This window comes from Scylla paramamosain, chromosome 21 (genome assembly GCF_035594125.1).
Source record: "Scylla paramamosain isolate STU-SP2022 chromosome 21, ASM3559412v1, whole genome shotgun sequence".
Taxonomy (NCBI): domain Eukaryota; kingdom Metazoa; phylum Arthropoda; class Malacostraca; order Decapoda; family Portunidae; genus Scylla; species Scylla paramamosain.
In genome coordinates, this window is record NC_087171.1 from 9858267 (window position 1) to 9883926 (window position 25660).

Sequence of the window (25660 nt, forward strand, 5' to 3'; positions counted from 1 at the left end):
TCCCTCTTTTTGCGATATTTATTCCATAGTTAAACTATCCTTTTACAACCGTATTTGTTCAGTACATTCAGGATTAGAAGCTTCTTTTGTGTTCCCTTACATGACTTACTGATTTCGCACTTGGAACGATTACTATATGTAATAATTTTCTCTTCCATTATTTTTGACCAATACTTATCTGATTGCTATAACAGACTTACAAAAAGAATTCAGGCTGTGACAACAGATAGATGCATAATTACGGGAACGACATGAAGGTGCAGGTGAGTGATATCAAATGATAGCATGGAGTCTATACTCGGGGAAAAAAAAAAGTGTTAGTGTTTGAAGATTTAAATGTTTTATTCTTTTACGAAATCTATTTCAGTAATGGTTGAAATCAACCATCTGCATGGTAAACTTTGTTCTTTGCGCATGTGACAAGGCGGTTCCGCTGTCAGTTGTCGGTACGCATGGACCATTGTAGTTAACACTTATATGGCGATGAACGAACCAATATCACCACTACCAAACGCTCAATTTGCATGGAATTGATACGAGGCAAGTGTGGCGGTGGAGTGTGCAATATTCCGTAAAGTAACGAGGCATTATCAGCATGTAAAGAGCTACGTGCTAGCTGTTTTGCTGTAACCTACATTAATGTTATGTGATATTCTAGTTCAAGAAAAATAGGAGAAAAACCTGAGTTAGATGTAATATTTAGTAACAATCTATTCGTATTGTTTGTCCTGACAATGCTTTAGGGGTCACATAGCTTTCTTGAGATCATGATTTGCTCTCCTTTACACCACAACACCGAAAATAAAATCAATAAATAACAATATTGTTTACGAATATCATCCCCGAATCAAAGTTGTAACTCTTATTCATTTATCAACATATTTCTCATTGCCATTTGTTGTGGAAGGTCACGTGTGGTAAATTTTGCCTCGTCTGCATTTGCCTCTTTGTGCCTTGTCCTTATTTCCCATAATTTTCAAAACCGTGTGGCAAACGTCCCCTGAGTAGGATCTCTGCTCCGGGTGTGTAGATATTGCTTGTAATGAAAACACACACACACACACACACACACACACACACACACACACACACACACACACACACACACACACACACACACACACACACACACACACACACACACAGAGAGAGAGAGAGAGAGAGAGAGAGAGAGAGAGAGAAAGAGAGAGAGAGAGAGAGAGAGAGAGAGAGAGAGAGAGAGAGAGAGAGAGAGAGAGAGAGAGAGAGAGAGAGAATAAATGAATTTCTGCCAGATACTAGGAAGTAGTGTTTAATTTACAGATCGAATCCCTCGACAAGAAAAATGTCAGGAGAGTCTGAAAGGAATGTTACTAACCCTTCGGGTGTGCATCGCGGAAATGGAGCGCGGCACGACAGGGCGCAGCGCTGTCTGGGAAAAGATGGCGTCCTCCAACAGTTGTTTGGCTATATGAACAACTAAGGCACTAAAGTGTTCTTTCGCTTCTGAAACAAGATAATAAGGTTCCTCAATCAGAAATAGATTAATATATTGTACCCAGAGAAGCAACACATAAAGGAATAGAAAGCTTATATAACTGACTTCTCTTTGTACAACGTCTACGATTGTCATCATGGCATTTCGTGTTTGAGAAAGCGTGACTACTTACTGTGAAGGGAATAGCGCTTAAGTAAATGTTTTTGACTATCTATATCGTAACGACGACTCAAAGCCGCAGGGGGAGATGAGTCGGTACGAAGTGCTGGACTGAACCAATTAATTATATACCATGTGAGCAGATTTGATGAAATAACTTTTCTATTCTCAAAAAAATAAATAAAATAAAAATAAGGGAAAAAAGACTTCAGCTTTATCCAGCATATAACTTTGTCTCAACGAGTATACTTCGTTTATTGAACTTCCACGTGTTAATGTTTTCTCTCCATTTCCCATGGGATGTTGTAAGCTGGAACACTGATTTAAGAGCTGCCACTGTAAGTAAGTCTTGTGGTCCAGCAAATCTAATTTGACCCTCTATCAATAATTACACACTCACGGACAGACGGACGGTCTTCGCAGTAACTCCAAAATAATTCCAGTACGCATTCATTGCAGCCATTTTGGCGAGTATTGTGTCGTGCATAAGACGCCCGCTGGGTAACATGGTTCTTATTAGGAACCACAATAACAATAACAGTTTCACCAGCACTTATACAGGCAGAACAGGAAGTGCCATTTCTAGCCTCTTAACGACGCACACGAGAATGAATTTTTTTTGTTTGTTTGTTTTTTTTAAGTAAAAATTACCTTTTTATCTTTTTATTTCTTACTTGAACCAAATCTTATGTAAATATTTGCTACTGTTTAGGCATGTTGATGTTACTAACGAGACAATGATAGGAATAAAGATGCCTAGTTACCATTTTGTGTATAGGGAGTCGCACGTTTAAATTCCACATATTTCTGCTGGAATTGCGACAGTTTTCAGTTTATTTATTATGAGCATCAAAAATAAATTATATGGATGCAACAGTTAGCATCACCGCATCTGCAAACGTATATCTTAGCTCGTTACATTTAAGGCTTCTCATGTGCTACTCTCTATTGTAAACTTGTGGCTTGTAAGAAGTAACGATCATAAAGCGTCTTTGTGCAGAAATATATCAATATTTCGTACTCTCTTCGCCTTTTGTCTTTGTTTTAGCGTTTCCCAAGATAAAATTAAACACATTGCAAAAGTTCAGATGCTCGTGAAAAGTTGCACTGAAGGAAAATTTTGTTTGCGCCGCAGGGAGGAAAAGAAACAGGGCTCGGGCGTTTCGTTTGAAAAGATTTGTTTTGTATCAAGAAACGTTTTTAACCAACCAGGAAAGTTTGTGCATCCATGTCTCGCTAAAATCTGATGGCAAACTCTCTCTCTCTCTCTCTCTCTCTCTCCTCTCTCTCTCTCTCTCTCTCTCTCTCTCTCTCTCTCTCTCTCTCTCTCTCTCTCTCTCCTCTCTCTCTCTCTCTCATGAACATATATATTGCTACCCTCTAATCTCATATTGTTTTACTTCCATTCATGTCTCCTTAATCGTATTTTTCTTCACATCTTTCCCCTTCCATCTCTCTTTTCCCTCTTGCCTCTCTCTCTTCTCTTTAATTACCTTTCCCGTACTCTTCATTTATCGTTTCCGTTCAATCTCGCTCTTGCTTCCGTCTCATTTCCACCACAATTACCTCCTCTTCTCTCCTGCTTCCTCCTCCTCCTCCTTCTCCTTCTCCACTTTCTCTTCGCTTTATTGGACGTACCTTGAAGTTATGAGTCAGAAATAATTAAGAGTATATTAAAGCTTTATAATTCGCTAATTCAATCTCATCTTGAGTACCACGTTAAGTTTTCAATACCACTTAAAAAAAAAGTAAAGGAGAGAGTACCACGTAGAACATTCGGGACTATTTCCGGTCTGAGACATAATTTTATAAGGAAAGGCCTGCCGAACTATCTTATTCGTCCTTTGGAAACGAAGAATGCGATATAATCTAATAGATGTGTATAAAATATTGAGTATATTCGATGACACTAATCCATAAGAATATACATTACAGTTGATCGATCTATATCAAGAAAATTTAATAACACCCTAGGAAAACTGATGAATTCCCGTCTAAAATACAATGGGTAGAAAGAAGCAGTAGCCAGACGGCACAGCACCACTGCATGAGGTCCACATCAATTAACGGAGCGAAGGCCAAGAGTGACCGTGGCTAGGCGAGAGGAGTCATAGTTAGCCAGCACCGCAGGAACGGTCGCCAAAGCCTCGAAACACAGCATACAAATAGAATGACATTGCCGAAGGAACCACCACAGGTAGAGTAAGGATAGCAGTGAGTCTAAGCAGCGGCTTGATATGGTGGTAAGGGCTAATGGCTAGGAGCAGTGACGGCCAAAAAAATTGTGGTGGGTAAACGAGGCTTAATAAAACCGGGTGGGTGGCAATGATTCCGTCTGGATAAAGCCTGTGCTAATGAATGACCACCTCCCATTAACATATAATATGATGTAATATATATATATATATATATATATATATATATATATATATATATATATATATATATATATATATATATATATATATATATATATATATATATATATATATGCGTGAGCAGTACCTCGGTACTCTTCCGTTTTCGGATGTAGTCGGGTGGGTGGCAAATTCTGATGAAAGCATCACATTTCATAAGACAGCCATAGTATTGTTACTTGTATTGCTTTGCCAATGTTTCAATGATGGAAGGAGGCCGCATGCTGTAGAAAGTGTTGTGATTAGTGATGGAATTTGACCACAAGTCGTGTTATTGGTATGTTCAGTGATAAATTATAAATTATGTTGTAAGGTGTTGCTGTTATTATTTGGCTGAAAATATTATAAAAGGTTGTGATAATGTGTGATATTATTCAGGTTATTGACCGATTGACAGCGTCACTGTTGGCAGATGTGGTTCGCATAACAATACAGTAAGGAAGCAATTGGTCACGCTGTCCTGCTTGGTAATCTGCCATAATATATATTTTTTTTTCAAAAGCATATTTCATTCATGACTGACACATCCATTAACAAACCATATTTTCCCACTATTGAAAGCAGTGTGAGATCTTCCTTGAAGTCAGGCATTGTTATGCAGGAAAGCAACATTCAAGTGGTAAGCGAAACAAGAATACCAGCAAAAGTAGTCACATATAAAAAGAGTGGTATTGATGTTGGCTAAGTTCATGTAACACTGAAGTACTCACAGCCGGGCTCAGTTTGATTAAATGGGGGAGACATACGTACACGGTGATCAATGTTTTAGCTGTGAATGCGTGATTAACTTAATAATTTAAGCACCTCTGCTGATACTCAAGATTCGAGACCAGGTTATCATGCAGAATCCATACCTTAGGAAGCCTTGGAATTATGTTGAGTTAAAATGATCTGCTTCCCTAATGCATCTCCATGTCTTGTTTTACGTCAAAAACACAAAATAGGATAAAAAAAAAATTGTACAGAAAAAAAGGGACGTGATATTCGTGTGTCTGGCAGCGAGGCGTCGCATAACTAAAGTGAACCTGTAAGTTCCCTCCACTGGCTACCTACCCGCTAAACTCCTTTGGTTTTATGTGAACATAGCCTTTCTTGCATTGTCCAACACAATTGTTAATAGTATGTGTTAATGAAATGTTAATAAATAAAGATATACGTCTAAGCTTCGCGACACTGGTAACATAAGACATTTTACATTTCACTGACAAAAGGGTGTTGAGAAGTCATTACAAACAACTCCGTAAGAATTTGGTAGTTTTCTGTTCTTTGTTTTTCCTTTGTGGTCCTCTTCTTCCTTCTTCCACTTCGATGTTCCTTAATTTTCGCTCTCTGTCCTGCATTTTCCTCCTAGTCTTAATTTCTTTTTCCTCTTACTCTTATTCTTCCTCCGTCTTCTCCGTCTCCAGAAACAGAATATTACTCATTTTCCCACTAAACTTCCTGCTCCATCTCGTCTCCTTTTTCCTCCTCCCGTTTTTCTCCCTTCTTCCTTCCTTCCTTCCCTTCTTTACTATATTATTTTGCGCACAAGAATTGAGACAAATTCTCTCCATGTTCTTTCATACCAGTGTGTGTGTGTGTGTGTGTATGTGTGTGATGGGGCGCTGCTCGGTTCTATTGTTTTCGATTCTCAAGAAATTAAACCTTTCATGGAAGTCAATTGCTTCCTACACGCGACTGTACTCGTACTCTTGTATTTCTTTTCACACCCAAATCTGCAGGTGATATTCACTGTATCGTGTTCTCGAATAAGACACACACAAAACATTTCCATTACTGCAAGTGGGACATAATTGCTGTAATATGTAAGAATTTATGAATAATTAATTACACCTGAACAAGAGGGAGAAGCGGTGAACATGATTAGAAGGGGAGTGACAAGAAGGGAAGGAGATAAGAGAGAAGGTGGCAGGCATGGAGAGAGCGATACAGAGACAGAGAGGGAAGGTGGGGTAAGAAGGAGGGAGTGTAGGATAGTGACAGGGAAGAGAGAGAAATAACTGACAGCTCGTTAGCGCGGAATAATTGGATGAAAAGGGGGAAGAGAAAGAGGCAGAGAGAAATAGACTGAGTGAGGCATAACTGAATGAAAGGAGAGAAGATCGGCCGCGAGGAAAATAATAATAAAAAAAAGGAAATTTCAAGCAAAAAATTAGGGAGGGGCCCGATAGAACGACTGCTCAGCGATGTAATAAGGAGGGATAGGAGATGCATAAAGAATGAGAGAAGCGAGGGAGGTTGATAAAAACGTGTCGAACTGTGAAAGGATGAAGGGGAAGAAGGTTATAAAAGAGAGAGAGAGAGAGAGAGAGAGAGAGAGAGAGAGAGGAGAGAGAGAGAGAGAGTTGAAGATGTAAAAAACGCGAAGAAAAAGATTAGGCTACTTAAAACTTTGAAAGGTTTTATCTCCTGTATGTCCGCTTGTTTGTCCATCACTTAACCCTCTCTCTCTCTCTCTCTCTCTCTCTCTCTCTCTCTCTTCTCTCTCTCTCTCTCTCTCTCTCTCTCTCTCTCTCTCTCTCTCTCTCTCTCTCTCTCTCTCTCTCTCTCTCTCTCTCTCCTCCTTCCCTCCCTCCTTCCCTCCCTCCCATTTTCCTGTTTCTACCCTTCTCTTCATTCACTTCCACTAGACAACTTCCCGAACGGTAAAACTTAGCTCGGCTGCGTCTCTGCTGCTACGCCTCGGATCCTCCTAAGTCTGGAACGTTACGATCCAACCTGCACATTGACAAGTGTTGCAGAAATTTCTTTGAGGGCTCTCCTTAAACAGATAGTTACTGCCAAAGCTCGAGAGAGAGAGAGAGAGAGAGAGAGAGAGAGAGAGAGAGAGAGAGAGAGAGAGAGAGAGAGAGAGAGAGAGAGAGAGAGAGAGAGAGAGAGCACCATCGTCATTATCACCATCATCATCATCATAAGAATAACATCTAATCTTCTTAATGTTCCACGATTGATGAGGAATACATAACATAGCATCGAACGACAAGCCTATTCACTGCCTTTGTACTTGTAGTAAAGTGGGAAATGGGATGAAAAGGAGAGTCTAAAATGTTGAGAGGAAAGAGAGAAAAGGAACTAAAGATACTATTTTGGCGACCATTAAGAAGAATCAGACATAGGCAGGTCATGCATTACAAATAACTGACAACTTGCGACAGTTATTTTGACGGAACGAATCAACGAATGGACTGGAGCCAAACAAAGAGACGGAGAGAGAAGCGATCACGAAATTCGCAGGATAAAAATGAAAAAAAATGCCTGCATGTACTCGTATAATTAATACACACACACACACACACACACACACACACACACAAGAATATATGCGGCAGTAAAAGTTTGCGCAGGTTCCCCGTGCAGTTCCCGCCCTCCTTGATGGCCTCAAAGGGGTGAGGTTCTTTGGGGGGAGCATAACTTCGCCTTAACTTCTCATCACCGTAAACAAATGCCTGACGACACTCCCTGCCGGCGGGAGGCGCGCGAGGACCGCCTCAAGTTCCGGGAAACACATGGCCACATCAATTTTCACTTACGGTTGTGGCGCAAGACAGATGGAACGAGCGGCGAGGTCGAAATTTACCTAATTGTCGCAAGGTAAGATCAACGACTGTATGTGTGTGTGTGTGTGTGTGTGTGTGTGTGTGTGTGTGTGTGTGTGTGTGTGTGTGTGTGTGTGTGTGTGTGTGTGTGTGTTTGCTTATGTGTATATACTATGTGTGTGTGTGTGTGTGTGTGTGTGTGTGTGTGTGTGTGTGTATTTGCTTATATGTATATACTATGTGTGTGTGTGTGTGTGTGTGTTTGCTTATGTGTATATACTATGTGTGTGTGTGTGTGTGTGTGTGTGTGTGTGTGTGTGTGTGTGTGTGTGTGTGTTTGCTTATGTGTATATACTGTGTGTTTGTGTGTGTGTGTGTGTGTGTGTGTGTGTGTGTGTGTGTATTAAAGCAGATGCCACCTTCCGTTACATTCAAAGCTATCCACTATTTTGTGTGTCGGTGCTCGTCTGTGTCTGTGCCAGCGTCTGTGTCTGTGTCTGTGTGTGAGTGGGTGTGTGTGTGTGTGTGTTGTTTACGCACGCAGCATTCGTAACGAAATGGAATAAACAAGCACCGGCATAAAGCACTGACAAGAATGAGTATTGAAAGAAGCGGTGGTTATTTACATAAGTGACAAGTGACCATTCTGATGCGACGACAACAAGATTAGTAAACGATGTTTGTGATGCAACCTATCCCTAATACATGAAAAGACGCGGCAGTCTAATAAAATAGGTGGGCAGTGACAATAAAGATATGAAGTAGGCGCAGTAATTTATCATATCGTTCCAAATTACCTAGTATCTTAACGAGCAAGGGCACAAGACTTACTTTACTGAACAAACACTATAATAATAATGGACGAGAAATAACAAGAAAGAACTGCATATCTAAACAACGACCTTATATTAATATACAGTGTATGTGTTAATCTTTGAACATCACCTAAATGTTCGTCACATTCATCCTTAGATTATGATGTTTGGCTATTCCTGTGTTGTTTTAATTTTGAAATCATAAACAAAATGTTGCAAATTCACACGACAGGATATTTACAATCCCAAATCTGATATTTTGTTATTCCCCGATGATCATAATTCCTGCATTTTTCATCCTAAATTCTTATTAATCTATAATACCGCAATGAGCACTTTGGGAGGAGTAGTTTTATCTGTTTTGAAAACTCTCCTTATTCGTGTCTCCTCGTGAGCCTTACTTTCTGGTGGGAATTCTTTCCTTATACGTAAATGTACTCCAAATCATCGACACCAACAAAAACAAACATAGAAAACGTCAAAAGTATCCTTCCCACCCACAACTATCACACACGTCACTGATCACTTGCATCCTTCACCCCACCGCCTCTCAAAATACCGTCACTCAACATCTTATTTAGGACACTTTATTTGGAATACTATTCCTCCTCCCCATTCAAAATTCACCATCATTAAATATCTTTAAGGACAGGCTAAAAAAAAAAAAAAAAACACATCCTGAATAATTACTAACATGCCACACGAGTAGAATGTCAAGTTCCGACACAACGCTCACTCCCATCACGGTACCCCATTCTTTGTTGCCGCACATGACTCGTGCGGTTGTCGCCGCCAAGATACTGCTGTTTTTTGTATGTGTATGGTTGGGCTTACTCACAGCTGAATGGTCTATCTACGACGAGACAGAAATCAGCCTCGCCTGAAGGGACATGAGGAGGAGGATTCCTCGAGTGAGGCAGACTGACATCGCTTGGTGAGGAGGAACATTATTATAAAGACGTGCAGAGAAACCCTCAACCTCCATGTTGGATGTGGATGAATGACTTCGCTTGTCTAAGTCCAGCCCAGGGCCATCTGATGCTCCCACAGAAATCTTTCCAGGGAGAACACCCGTTGAGTCAAGGGACTCAGCAGATCCTCAGGAACGTTTCTGGTGAGATTGAGAAGGAAATTTTGTAGATTTATTTGTCGAGGAATGTGTCTGCTGTGGTTTAAAAATCTTGGGAAGTGTGTTTGGTTGAGGTTGTTGCTAGGAGGACAAGGAATTCCCATGTGAAGAATACTCGGGAGAGTGTTGAGGAAGCAAACTCCTGTCTGGCTTCCAAACTATGTGAAAAGACCTTGAATAACCAGAGCACAGGGATAGGGCAACTCTTCCCTGAGAAGAAGGAGGGTGACTGTTGCCGAAAATGAAAGACTGAAAAGCGATCGTGCGATGCCTCATGAGCTCTCTCCTTGCGTGGAGGAGACAACAGACACAATATCGTGGCAGCGAGGATAAGCAAGTGAAGTCGCATTCTTTTAAAGTGAGACCTTCGTTTTATTTTCTTTATATTGTACTGCTTCATATTGTACTGCTTTGCATGTTTCGTAAGCAGCACATGATTGTTAAAAATTTCAGAATACTTGCTGTTGTATTATTAATATGAGTAAAACTTAAGTATTATATCCTCAAGTAATTTATTTACCTATTAAAGGTACTACAAATAATATAAAAATTATTTAGGAAGGTATTTAAGGGGAAAGCTGGCAATAGGAAAAAAAAAATGAGTTTTCATTAACCGTACCCGATCTCTGCTAGTTTGCAACCTGGCCTGTGTAAAGGCGGCAGCACTATATCGGAGCTTTAGTTAAGGCTTCATGTTCCTCGAGACTTAAGCTTCCTTGACAGATGCAGTGTACAGTGAGCTAGCTGGAGCTCCTTCCCCTCGTATGCTTTAGTATGAGACAGTGACCTACGTGCGGGGGCCCAGTCAAACAGACGATGTATATGGCCAACTACCAAGTGTAAAAGTTTGACGGTGAAAATGGAATTTATTTTTTAGTTTTATTTATTTTTTTCTGGTTGATAAATAGTGCATATGACTTTACAGAAGCATCAGTTTTTCCTCTCTACATCAATTTTTCCTCTCTCTCTCTCTCTCTCTCTCTCTCTCTCTCTCTCTCTCTCTCTCTCTCTCTCTCTCTCTCTCTCTCTCTCTCTCTCTCTCTCTCTCTCTCTCTCTCTCTCTCTCTCTCTCTCTCTCACACACACACACACACACACACACACACACACACACACACACACACACACACACACACACACACACACACACACACACACACACACACACACACACACACACACACACACATATAAACACACACTTACTAAGCACTGTGTTACTATGCGATCGAAGTGCACATGGTTTCAAATTGCCGTTAATTCTCCCACATGCTATGTCCATTAGGGTTAATCAGCCGTGTGTGTGTGTGTGTGTGTGTGTGTGTGTGTGTGTGTGTGTGTGTGAGCGTATTCCCAACGCAATTCAAGCATCGTCCCGTCACTGCCATCACACACGAGAGATGACGCGGCAAACAGGATGAAGCAGGAGGCGATGCACACACACACACACACACACACACACACACACACACACACACACACACACACACACACACACACACACACACACACACACACACACACACACACACACGTACAGTTAATGACTGTGAAGGGAAGAAGGGGAGAGGGGAAGGCAGCACCTGCACCTTGAGTCTGTAAACACCCAAAGTTGTGATCATTAAAAGTTCGCCAGACAACTTTCATACAGGTACTGGTGAAGGCTCTGCCAGGGTTGAATCACCACCATCACCGTCACCCTTTAGGGAAACACCAACGTAAGCCCTCAGTCTTTGCAGTCCTTTCCTACCTCCTTCTCCTGTACCCCTATTTTTCTTTCTCCTTACTTCCTTCCTTCCTCATCCTCCTTCCTGCCTTCCTCCTCCTCTCTTCTTTCCATGCCTTTATCCCTCCCTCCCTCCCTCCCCTCCCTGCATTGTTCTTTCTTTCCCTCATTCTTCCTCCCCCTGTCTTCACTCGCTTAATTTATGGATTCATTCATTTAGTTGTTACCGCTATTCCCTACTTCCTCTTTATTTCTCTCTGCTCTCCTCCTCCGACACTTATCACCTCCCTTCTGCCGTTGCTCTCTCCCTCTTTCTTTCGTTTCTCTCTTCATTCTTTTATTTCTTTAGTTTCTCTGTGATCTCCTTTCCATCTCTTCTTTTCCTTCCTGTTTCCATACTGCTTTCTTAGTGTCTCCTATCCCTCTTGCTTTGTTTCCTTCCCCCTCTCTATCTTTATATATCTGCTCTGCCTTTTCTTCTTTTACTTATTCCTCGGTAAGCTTAATTTAACGATTCTTTATGTTTGTGGATGGATATATGTTGATTATGGTGTGTGTGTGTGTGTGTGTGTGTGTGTGTGTGTGTGTGTGCACAATTTATTTTTTTCATATATTTCCTTTTTGATACTTCCACTATATCATATTTGCTGTATTTATTCCTCCTCATCCTTTAGGTATCGCATTATACCAGTGCATTAAAACATGTGGGTTACTTCACTTTTCCACTCTTTATTTTGACAAACCTGACCGTGCAGGTGACGCGCTGAGCCAGCATCCCGCTTCTCGGCACAGAGCACTGCAGCGTGATGGGCGGAGGGAAGGTAAAGTTCAGACCCTCGACTGCGGTAAGAGGTCCCAGTGGACTCCCTGGGCACGAACCTCCAACCTTCAATAACAGTCGAGTGGCTTGACCACTGGACTGCGTGCCTTCCTGTGTTTATTTTACTTGCTCTTCTACACACTGTGCTTTATTTTTCTGTAAGTTTTGTATATATGTTTTTATTTCAACAAGCAGAACCTTCGGCTCCTCAGCGCGTGCAGGGCTTTTACTCCGTGATCGCCTTAGGTGACCTGATGTCGACGGCGAGTGTCTGGAACAAAATGTACTCGTAGATATGCAGAGGAAAAATATAACCTATTGGATTATATTAATAGGAAAGGATGAGTTCATGACTTCAATATAATGTATTATGAAAATTAAATAAATCTATCATTTATTGACCACCATCTTTCCGGAAGCGAGAAGAGATGAAGAAGGCAATGGAACTCATCAGTTGACGAGGAAAGACAGCCAGGCTGGCCTGGACAACGATATAAGATAGAAAGATGCAACACTGCAGTGGTGAGTGATGTTCAAGACAGACAGTTAAAGGACGGGAGTTGATTACACGAATAGATTTATGCTCCATTCTGTTTAGCAAGAGCTGTATAAGAATGATACTCCCTACATATAGGAACCGTACTCCAGGCATGGGTGAATAAGGAGTATAGAGTTTGCAGCTGGAAAGAAGAAATGGCGAAACCAATAAAGAACAGCAAATTTCATGGCGTCTCTATAAGCTGTATTTTTACTAACAAATCGGTACGATCTACTTGTTCAGGAACAACGATTGATTGATTGATTGTATTTATTGCGCCGCAACATCGTGGTCATATGTCGCCGCTGCAAAATGTTCAAAGCAACAAAGATGGCAGGTTAAAATATTGATATTAAACACATACACACACACACACACACACACACACACACACACACACACACACACACACACACACACACACACACACACACACACACACACACACACACACACACACATACATGCACGCACGCACGCAGATGGAGAGAGAGAGAGAGAGAGAGAGAGAGAGAGAGAGAGAGAGAGAGAGAGAGAGAGAGAGAGAGAGAGAGAGAGAGAGAGAGAGAGAGAGAGAGAGAGACGGCTAACAATTAAATGTTTCCTTATCAAATAAACAAACAGGTACATTTTCAACATAAATACAAACTACTTCTAATTAAAACAATAATCATAAAAGCAAATATTTGTTTGCTTATTAATGAGTGAACTTGCAGTGGACATTGCAATCATACTTGCACAATATGAAGGCCACTATTATAAATAGTGAGTATGTATATATATATATATATATATATATATATATATATATATATATATATATATATATATATATATATATATATATATATATATATATATATATATATATAGTGTCAAGACACGGTTGCTACCAGAAGAGTAGTCTGACCTGGAAACATTGTGGTGCCCTCCCTGAGACTTGGTTTCAGTGAGGAATTTAAAAAAAAAAAAAAAAAAAGAGAGGCCTGAAGAAAGTAAGGTGGTGTTCCGAATTGAAAATTAGATAAAAGTCGTGAATGATGCAGAAATTGACATCGAAGAAACCTGGCGACTTAAAATTATATCTAAGGACACAAATGATGCAGAAATTGATATCGAGAAAGTCGTGGACTGAAAAATTAGATATTATAAGCCCATGAATGGTGCAGAAATTAATATCGGGAAACGTGGGGGCTGAAAATTATATCTAACGACGAGAATGATACAGAAATTAATATCGAAAATGTTTAGGGAGCCATCAGGACACCTTGCGTCATTATCTGATTGACAGCCCAGCGTGGGGATATTTCTGGGCCACTCTCCGGACAATGATTGATAGCCATTTTCATAATAATGATAATTTAGATTTTAAGAGTGCGTAGGTGTTCATAGTGCTTGTAGTGTAGTGTGAATAACCTGTGCTGAGAGTGTAGGCAGCAGCTTCTCTGTGTATCTAAGACACGAAAGCAAATGCGCAGAAAAGACATTGTGAGGTTCAGCAGCATACCTGCAGCTTCCTCCTCCCTCCCGTACACCATCACAGGAGACTGACCGTAAAAGCAGGTGTCTTAGATGTCTACCACATGTCCCATGCTCGCGGTTATTATCGACTGCAGCCGTCAGTTTGAATGGTCTGAACTTTGCACAACGTGTACACATTTGCATATTTATATTTGCACTTTTTTTTTTTTGCACTTTTATTTATTTTTTTTCCGTTTTGTCTTTCTATAAATTCATGTGTGTGTGTGTGTGTGTGTGTGTGTGTGTGTGTGTGTGTGTGTGTGTGTGTGTGTGTGTGTGTGTGTGTGTGTAAAGTATATCTGAAGATCCTTTTCAACAGAGAGAGAGAGAGAGAGAGAGAGAGAGAGAGAGAGAGAGAGAGAGAGAGAGAGAGAGAGAGAGAGAGAGAGAGAGAGAGAATACCTTAATTTCAAAGCATTTACTTCACTGAAGTTTACGCTAAGTGTTTCTCATGTTGGACATTTCGCTAATAAAACATAATGAAATTGATAAACATTCTAAACGTTTTCTGAGAGGGAAACTTTTTACATAATTTTTTTCGTGGACACTGGTACAAGGGACTCAGCGGCACTGCGTCACGACTTAATGAATTTAATTAATTGTAAATTTATATTATACATTATTTGTTGGGGCATACCGTACTGTATGTACAAACTTATAACCCTTAATCCTCCAGGCGTACGGGGGTTTATTAGCATTTATTAGTTCCACCTTAAATACTGGTAGTGTGCCTTGCCCATTTTAGCGCCCGGCTTGGTGTGGCGTGAGAGGAAAGAAGGTGAAAGCAACTGTACTAGGTAGCAGCACTAAGTAAAGGTATGACCGTGGGTCGCAGACGAACATTTCCTTGGTAAGAGGGAACGCATCGGATTAGGGATGCCAACAACAACACCTTTGTACTCTATGATTCTGGGTGAACATTTTGTGTCCTAAGCCGCCTGCAAGGGGTAATATCACGCCCGAGAAGGATATACCTCAAGGATAAAAATAAATGTATGTCGAGATCTTAAGGCTTTGGGGGTCTGAAAAAATTGTTGTCGTAAGTGTGATCTTGGCCGTTGTTGACAGTGAAATGGAGATGAGGGAATGTAGTGGTATTCGTGGTGGACCCGAAAAAGTAGATGGAGGAAAAGGAAAAGGATGAAGATAGGAACGAGAAGGAAGAAAGAAAAAGAGCACCTAAAAGACTTAGGGTGAATAGTCGAAAAATCAAAGGAGGAGAAGGAGGATGGTGAAAGAATGAGGGAGAGGAATAAGAGGAAAGGAGAGGAGATGAGAAAGGTGGAGTCGTTGGTGGTAATGGCTGTGGTGGTGGTGGTGGTGGTGGTGATGATGATAGTGGCTGTGTGGTAGAAAACGGGAAAAAATGTTACATAACATTACCCAATTTTGTACGAAGTGCCAAGAAAAATAAGGTGTAAAGAGCTGAATTTGTGAAAACTCAAGATGCCTTTATTATTACCTTCTACATACACATTTCTCAGTCGATATTCAGTTCCTTATGTAAGGTGAAATTCGAGAAGACTGCAGAAAGGGCTTGAATCAGCGCCTCTTTTGGAATGTGCAGCGTGAACCATTCTCCATATCTCTATGTAGCGAAAGTTCAAGATATATAGAAACTATTACTAATAGTTACCGATGATCTGTTTCACCACGGAAGAAACATTACTTCATGAATTTGTCTTTACGCTATATACTTTTGTTTCAATGATGTGTTTTGTTGGAAGTGTACTAGATATATATCCACAACACTGATTTTAATTTTTTTTTTTTTTACGGTTCTTGTAGAATTATTGTGGTGTATTTTTGTTATTATACGATACTGAATGTCACGGCATGTCTGTGTAATGCAATACTAGTTTTTGACGCCCAGTTTCTGAAAATTTATCGGTGCCATCACAAGGCGGGAGATTGTACGATTATGTAGGTAGGGGGAGGGATGCATGATAGGCTATTAAAGGGAGTTGTTTTTCATAATTTGTATGTATCATTATTTTGAGAGATAACAGTACAACAAACAAGGTATTGAATTTCCAGTCCCATATAAAAATTATTTCAGTGCTACAAAATAATGACGTGCAAATCTAATATTTAGTTTCTTTTAAATACAAATTATATCGTTATATTCATGTCACTATTCAAATGAGATTTTTTGTTCTTGTTTAGGTCTTTCAGTAATGAAAGACAAACTACTTTTCAGTGAAATACCATTTCTAAAATATCACGGCTGCGTCGTATTGAATTACTTTCAGTAAGACATACACGGTAAACACAATCCTGATCCAGTTTTCACACAGCTCCGAACAACCTATACACACTTTTTAAGAGGTTTCAACAAATAAAAAGTTACTTCAGTAAAACAATTATGGTGTTTTTCAAATTTTCATCAGAAAAAAAAAAAAAGGGGGGGGGCCTTGTCCAGCTTCACACGAATCCTTGTAAACCAAACGAGTTGACTAAAATCAGGCTCCACTGTTGCAGTTAACCAAATCACGAGTATCCACTGCAGTTTCACTATTATATTTTAGGAAAGGCAAATAGGCTTTAAAACAAAAACTTGCTATTCGTAGCCATTCAGGTAACTCATCACTGTTCACACAACTTTCATGGGGATTTGGAGAGCTCTACCAGAAAAGGAAAAGACCACGTCTCTGGAACTTCATCACTTCCAATGAACCACTACGCCATAGAATCATCAATTGCACCGTATGATAAGGACACTGACGTTCATATAATTACACAGGTAACTAACGCACAACGAGGCACCTCAACGTTTCTTACCGCACTACGTAGAGTGGCGACGCCGGCGATCATGACTAACGACAGAAGTCTCAATTCGTTCTCATGGTCGTTGATCAAAACTCCATCCCCCCCAGAGACGATTCGTAGTACAAATGTGAATCGAGAAAACTGGCAAACTCTCTTTTGCTACGTAAGAGGTTCGTCCACGACGGGTCCGAGAAACGGTTCAAACAGAGTTTGAACCGTTTCAAAACGGTTTCAAACTCTGTTTGAAACCGTCAACGGTTTCAAACAGAGTTTGAGCCGTCCATACATGGTCAAAGCAGCTCCCTGTGATCGGTCTGCGACTTGCTCAATTGGGTCTAGCTTCGTCTGATTGGTCCGCGACCGATTACCGTGGTCAGTAATAGGAACTGAATTTAGTCATAGATACAACACTAAATTTGCAAATTCGCCACGGAACATCATTTCAAGGATGATGATCAGTATTCGCAAACACTGTGTTGACAAACTATCTAGAACATATTTCCGTCTCAATAATCACGCAACATTTCTTACTTATCAATTTATTATGGAGCATCATGTCAGTGGCGTTTCGTCACGTAGGTAGCGGAAATAAACACAAAGTGAAGATAGAAAGAGAAGTGTTAAATACACAGATGGAACGGTCGACATGGCTAAGTTTGTGGATACAGTCGCTAACTTTTTTTGTGGCAGTCTGTGTGTTTGTCAGTGTGTTTGTATGTATGTAGCCTCTTTTAATTTCTGAATATAACGGCATTTTTTGCATTACTCTTCTTTAAACATAAAACTCCTTCACTTTTTGCTTTTACCGTAAGCCTCTAGGGAAATATTCCATCTTCTTCAGTTTTACTGAACTGTTCCCCCTCAGCATTAAATAGTAACAGACTGTTCTTTACCAAAATATTTACTAGAAACTCGACATCTACCAGTATCTTTTAATTAACTCCAATAAATCCAAGTGTTCTGTGTTGTTTGTGCAATTTCTTCTCCGAGATGGTAACAGCGTGCAAAGGCCTTATCCAAATTTATACTTTGCGTGCCTCCCTTATAATCGGGATTCCACTTACATTGCTTTACCGAGCAAAGTAGAGGTAACTGTTTTTCGTCTTATCACTTGCCAAGAATATTCATTTTCATTTCCTTCATTGATATACTCTGAAATCGTGTTTTGTTATAATTCCATCCTATGACTTGAACTATTTTGTGGAAGGATTATCAAACTCCGTAACTAAACTGACCAATCAAACCGAGACCAATCTCAGTTCACTTCTCGGGAGCGGAGATTGAGTGGAATTTATTTACCTTCTAATTGATTCTCTTATTTTTCGTTTTGTAATCTGCAAGATTTCTTTGGTCGTTAAAGGCGTTTGTTCTGCTCCACAATAGTTATTCACAATATACTGTCTGTCATCGTTTTATTTTCTGTTATGATAAGGAGAAACGTAAAGTAAGTGGTTAAGAGATTTAAGAGATAATAATGAAAACAAACATTTCTCCCAAGACATTTCTAAGCCTGTCCTTTGTTCTTTCTTGCCAGCAACCCAGTCTTGTAGGAGATTCCAGAAAAAAAAATAAAACTACTTTTCGTAAAAGAAACTACTTTTCTTGCGAGTACCAAAGTCCCGGAAAAAAACACAAGGACGATACTTTTGAAACAGGAGCCAGGTAACAAAGGTGTCAATGAAAGCAAGCGTAAAGTTGGTGTCGCAGTGGTAAAGCGACGAAAGACTTCGTTGGGAGAAGAATGGTGCAGGATAGGGACAAGGAAGCGAAGACAAGAAAAGGGGTGTATTTTGACAAGAACGACAGAGAGAGAGAGAGAGAGAGAGAGAGAGAGAGAGAGAGAGAGAGAGAGAGAGAGAGAGAGAATAAAAGTTCACACGGGCAGCGGTGGCCGAGTGTTGAGATTGGCTGGACGGAGGGAGGAGGGAGAGGTGCTGTGGCCAATCCAAGTCACCGGAAGGAGGTCGCTTTCCTGTGCGTGTTGAGTGGCCAAAACTTATCCACACTCACAATCCTTTCTTGAACTACGAGTGTATCGGGGCTTACTGTGTGGTGGAGGGACGCTGCAAGGGCCTCGTCATGCATCTCTCGAAAAATCTCTACTTGTGCCAGGCTACGATCGACCATGTAAGCTTGTAAAGATCGATCTGCAAGTGCTAAGAAAATAATAATAATAATGAATAATAATAATAATAATAATAACAACAGCAACAACAACAACAACATCAACAACAATAATATTAATAACTGGTTTATTTATCAAGAGGCAGCACAGAGTTTTGACATGTGAGGCTACGAAAATAATGTACTTTAAATCTCTCTCTCTCTCTCTCTCTCTCTCTCTCTCTCTCTCTCTCTCTCTCTCTCTCTCTCTCTCTCTCTCTCTCTCTCTCTCTCTCTCTCTCTCTCTCTCTCTCTCTCTCTCTCTCACACACACACACACACACACACACACACACACACACACACACACACACACACACAAAACACACACAGTCGAATTTGAGCGGAGACGTACTGACAGGGGTAGGGCTCACAAAATCACGAATAAAAAAAGACTTTCTTTTTTGGAGGCAATCACCTTTTTCACACTGGACAAAACTTCAGTGTAAAACCAGCGACTTCAAAATCAGATAATACTTGGATAACGGACAACAACCATGCAAGGAAAGCGAAGGACTGTAAAGTAATGAGACTACCAGCCATGTGTTGCCCCGCCACTGCCACTCTTACTACCAATGCCTGTCGTGCTGGGACCTGGGAGCCCGCCTGCTTCCCACCACCACCACGCCCACTACCGACAAAAGAGTGCGTGCTCAACGGTGGTGCCTTTCAGTAAACACACCAGCCACCTCAGCAACCAAGATTCAAGGGTTGCTGCTGCACTGCCTCTTGGGGTCTGGCTGGTGTGATAAGCCCCACCGTGCCGTGAGGGTGCACAGTGTAGAAACGTTATTATTGTTGTTGTTGTTGTTGTTGTTGTTTTTGTTGATGGGGGTGGTGGTGGTGGTGGTTTTGCTGCTCCTGATGCCACTGTTGTTGTTGTTGTTGTTGTTGTTGTTGTTATTATTATCATCAATGTTGTTTCTGTTGTCAATAATTAGTTATATTTGCATTTTATTACAGTAAGAATCTTTAGCTTTATAAGTCTTATTGTAGCGTGAAAAAGACAATAAAAAGCAGTGGAAACCATTGCCGTTAGGTCAGCGTCCAATATACATTGCTGCGATCTAATTATCATATCTACTTAGAAAACATGTGATCCTCGGCAGTCTTGCGTTTCATAACACAGAAATAGTTCTCGTCCGAAAAGCTGACCCTCTTATCTGCAGCATAGTGGAAATTAATTACTTCATCCCCCCTACTACCCCCTTCCCACCTGTCTGCCGCCTTCCGAATGAATACATTATTCTTTCACGAACAAGTTTGCATAATTGATTACAGTGGAAGATTTAAGATGAACTAGTGTGAGGAGAAATTCATCATCACTATGCTTCGTTTGAATTTAGTGATGATTATGTGTAGGCGATATCGAGAACTGACAGAGTAATTCGGGGAAAATTATTTAATTGACAATTGTTACGTTCAGCTATTCAAAGTAAGGCATCACTTATTCTCTCTCTCTCTCTCTCTCTCTCTCTCTCTCTCTCTCTCTCTCTCTCTCTCTCTCTCTCTCTCTCTCTCTCTCTCTCTCTCTCTCTGTGTGTGTGTGTGTGTGTGTGTGTGTGTGTGTTCCTATGTTGTATGAACGAGTCTTTTTCAATTGTATTTCCTTTCTTTACGTCAACTAGGCCATACTATCATGCGGTATTTCACAAATAAAGTTGTGGAATAAACAAACTTCTCGAGAACATGACAAGTGCGCAGCCATTAGATGTTGTCAAGAGGAAGCTGGATAAATATAAGGATAGTATTATTACGTGAGATGGTTAGCTATAAAGTACTCAGGAACTACCTTAGGGTGAACTTCTGCAGTTTCTTTCTTTTCTTATGTTCTTATGTTCTGGCAGTGAAGCATAATACTCAAAATACTAACGATATATTTCACATCATAGCAGCGTACGCAAGATTACAGATAGCTTTAACTGATCATTCACCACACATCACACACGCACCTTCCTTCTGATCCAGACTTGGGAATGCAAGGAAGAGGCGGCATCCAGTCTGCACGAATCCTCCGCCCTCCAGGTGAGACGAGAAGAGGGCGCGGCTGAGGAATCAATCATAACACTGAAAATAAGAAATATACATACATTGCAATCTAGTAAGTGACATATATTTACTTAGTTATAATTGTAAACTACTTTTCTTTTGAAGCGATTCAAGATATATTCCTAGAGTTTATAATAATCTGAAAGCGTAAAATAACGGAGCAATGCAGCAGCAGTAGTGGGTGGGAGTGTGTTTGTTTCTCTCTGACAACGTATGTAGTCCTCTGGTACCCATAAACTCCTGAAATTCTTGTTGTTCTGGATGCATCTCTCTCTCTCTCTCTCTCTCTCTCTCTCTCTCTCTCTCTCTCTCTCTCTCTCTCTCTCTCTCTCTCTCTCTCTCTCTCTCTCTCTCTCTCTCTCTCGAATTACCCCTACAATATCGCCTCGCGTCCTCCTCTCGTTTCGCATCCAAATTGTTTCCTTGTCTCGTTTTTTTTCCGTGTCTCTCCATCAGAGTTTATTTACTGATGCCTCGCTCATCCCCGTCCACTCTGTCACGCCGGCATCCCTCCTGCTGCTCGCTCTTTCACTTCCCTATCACCTTCCTTCCCTCCTCCTATCTCTCCATTTTCTCCTCCTCTTCACGCTTTTCATTACTGCGCCCGCCCTCCTTTCCCACCCCTAGGCGAGGCACAGCAAAGAGAGACAATAAATAAAGCGGGATTTCAAGCGAGTGGATCTACTAAAGTATCCCCCTTTGGTCTTTCAGGGCTGAGGCTCGTCTTGTTTCTCGTCCCTGTCGTTCCCTTGCTCTTTCTTTTCTCCCTTTTCTTTGTTTCCTTTCATCTCTCTCTCTCTCTCTCTCTCTCTCTCTCTCTCTCTCTCTCTCTCTCTCTCTCTCTCTCTCTCTCTCTCTCTCTCTCTGTCAGTGTGTGTGTGTGTGTGTGTGTGTGTGTGTGTGTGTGTGTGTGTGTGTGAGATCGTCTCTCTCTCTCTCTCTCTCTCTCTCTCTCTCTCTCTCTCTCTCTCTCTCTCTCTCTCTCTCTCTCTCTCTCTCTCTCTCTCTCTCTCTCTCTCTCTCTCTCTCTCTGTGTGTGTGTGTGTGTGTGTGTGTGTGTGTGTGTGTGTGTGTGTGTGTGTGTGTGTGTGTGTGTGTGTGTGTGTGTGTGTGTGTGAGGTCACCTTTCCTTATTCTTGTTCATAAACACGTATTCTTGCCTCGGCCACCTTCACGCCACCCTACCCTCCCTTTGCGCTTTTCATGTGTTCATTTTATATCTGTACTCCTTTTATTCAAATATACCTCACCGCCACTCTCCCACGTTCCTTCCACTTATCAACTCGTCGCCCTAAACATCCTGCCTCCTGGTGTCCCTTCTTCCTCAGCCACCCATATCCATTCCTTGCCATACCTTTCTTTCTGGCAAGGCAACGCACGCCACTGTTGGTGTGTTCCAGCTTCCGAGGATAATCAGCTTTAATACTAAGTACATAATGGCAGGAAATTCCGTTGAACGAAGTGAAGCTGTGACCCTTTCCGTGCGAAAAATTATAAACGAACTGTCTTTAACTGAATGCTTGCTCACCGCAAAATGGTTTTCAATACCATATAATCAACATTTTCTTTTATTCTTATCTGGTCAACAAATCGGATCCTTAAAAGCCATTAAGAAAAGGACGAATGGGTTCGCTTGCCGTTCTTTACCAAACAAAGGAGCATCACTACTGTTTACGAGCACAAAAAAGGGTCACACACACACACACACACACACACACACACACACACACACACACACACACACACACACACACACACACACACACACACACACACACACACTATATATATATATATATATATATATATATATATATATATATATATATATATATATATATATATATATATATATATATATATATATATATATATATATATATATATATATATATATATATTAATTAAAGTTGTTTTACAAACAATCATTACAACTCATCTTCATATCATTAGAGTCTCCCTCGGGTGTAGAAGCCTCTGCTGATCCTATTGATCTTCCGTCCAATTAAGTATGAGCGTCAGTCAGCCGTCAAGCTGAAGGTAATGACAAAGCTAATGGGCGACAGAACCATAAAGGAGATGTGTGTGTGTGTGTGTGTGTTATTTATACAAATAAACACAATTATCATTCTAAAACGAAAATTAATAAGAAAAGAAATCAGTGCCGCTCGAAAATAAGGATGAAGAATCACGACACCCATACAAAAGCAGTTTCACTGGTGAGGTGAGTTGATGTTCCCCTCCTGAAAGTATCTATGTCATGGCAAGTTGGATAATATAAGAAATCCATGACTAATATGTTTTTCGTTAAAAAGGCGGCTGAGGAGAAAAGATTAATTACATCTTGCATTGAAAACCTGGGGAAAAATATTAATTATGTGTTTATTTTGAATTTTTTACGGTAGTTGATGGCCTTGTCAACAAAAATTAGAGAGTTAGATTTTTTTTTCCAGAAATATAAAAAAAAAAATTGAGTTATTTCACTCGTTTATCAATTTCATTTTATGAAGGATCTTCATTATTGTATGGACTCAGTTTCTCCACTCTTAGGTAGCCCGTTTATAGAGTACCATTAGATGAACTACAACTTCCACAATTCCTGATATATGAGATCCGTTTGTGGTTTTGCGTTTGCGGCAGTTTCTGCAAATTTGAAAATTTACGTTCTATTAGTCAGGATGGACGCGTCATCCATCCCAACACCCCATCGCTTCCCCGCCAAGCCTTTTAGGAGCGAGCAGTCACAGCAACACGACATTAAAAAAAAAATATATATATATATATATATATATATATATATATATATATATATATATATATATATATATATATATATATATATATATATATATATATATATGCTTCATTAAATGTGATCGGCAGGTCAACATTCATTATTTTCTTTAAGATACATTCTTTGTCTTATAAGAGTCTTATTCTCTTTTGGAATTTGGTTGATCGACATCGCTAGTCATGTTTGGTATGTCACTATTTCGGGTTTCTTAACCCTTCTTCAGCGGCAGTGCTACTTTGGAAGGGTCAGGGAAAGAAACCTGAAATCGTGATACACCAGGCATGACCAGCTACGGCGATGTCATCAACCAAAGTCCAAAAGAGAGTAAGACTCTTAAGATATAAAGAAAATATCTTAAAGAAAATACTAAATGCTGATCTGGTGATCATAATTAATGAAACATGTGTAAGAGAGAATCTCCTGCCTGTATATGCGCTATATATATATATATATATATATATATATATATATATATATATATATATATATATATATATATATATATATATATATATATATATATATATACACACACACACACACACACACACCTCACCCAGACCTCTCCTTTTTTTTAATATGGTGAACCTAACGCCCCCACATGCCTAATTCCTTCAATCGCGTCCGTCTTTTCTGCCCAACTTCCAGCCGCCGCTTCCCCTAAAGCCAATCCCCCAAATATTTTCCTTCCCTTTTCTGTTTTGCCTATCTTCTAGGCCTGGGAGACGCTGCCACCCTCAGCAGCAACCCTCCTACTGCGATCTAATAAGGCCGGAGAGGGTTGCCTTGTTCACTGCCGCCCGAGACGCCCTCAGAGCCGCAGTCACTTTTCCCAATGGCCTCCTCAACACCAAGCCAAACCCTTATGAGACAACATTGCCGCATAAACCCAAGCAATGAGAACAAAATGAGGCTTATGCCTCTCTCTCTCTCTCTCTCTCTCTCTCTCTCTCTCTCTCTCTCTCTCTCTCTCTCTCTCTCTCTCTCTCTCTCTCTCTCTCTCTCTCTCTCTCTCTCTCTCTCTCTTTCTCTTTTCGTCTTTTTGCTAATAAGTTTCTGTAGTCTGTTTTCTTTTGCTTGATCACTTGTGATTTCCATCTGCTGTGTTGTTCATTGTTCTGCTTTACCAAATGTAACGTTCATGAAAATGACTTCATTTTTTGATGTGATATATTCTAAGACAAGTTTAATTCCGTGCTCCTTACTTTACGACTCAGAGACTCTCATTGGAGAGGCATTCAGATCAACCTGTCTCGAAAAGTTTGATTAATCTTGATATTAGATCTCTCTCTCTCTCTCTCTCTCTCTCTCTCTCTCTCTCTCTCTCTCTCTCTCTCTCTCTCTCTCTCTCTCTCTCTCTCTCTCTCTCTCTCTCTCTCTCTCTCTCTCTCTCTCTCTCTCTCTCTCTCTCTCTCTCTCTCTCTCTTGCTATGGGGAGCTCCGTTCCGAATGGTGTCTTAAGTAACTACAGCAATAAAATCGATGTACTGGGATGGTGAATGAGATATGCAGAAGAGATGACTAATTTGAAAGTTCTCTTTTATCTTTTTTATAGCTCTGGAGGCAATGAAAAAATTTCAAGGTATTTAACTTGAAGTCTATTATATACCTATTCATTTATTGATTTCCTGTCTATCAGTCTCTTAATTTATTTATACTTATCCAAGACTCTCAGTAAAGGAAGCTAGATCACCAGTAGAGTGGCCACGACGGAACCCATACTGGCGATCAAACGTAAGGTTGTGAA

At 40.4% G+C, this 25660-nt stretch overlaps 1 protein-coding gene across 1 annotated transcript in view; it reads left to right on the plus strand.

Moving 5' to 3' along the window:
* The window catches only part of LOC135111280 (uncharacterized), a 156403-nt gene extending 131224 nt beyond the window's left edge, over positions 1-25179 (plus strand). The window contains exons 5-6 of the mRNA XM_064024516.1: positions 21039-21171; positions 25094-25179. Coding sequence (XP_063880586.1) covers positions 21039-21171; positions 25094-25179 — 219 coding nt within the window. The remainder of the gene's footprint in view (positions 1-21038; positions 21172-25093) is intronic.
* Positions 25180-25660: the final 481 nt, after the last annotated feature.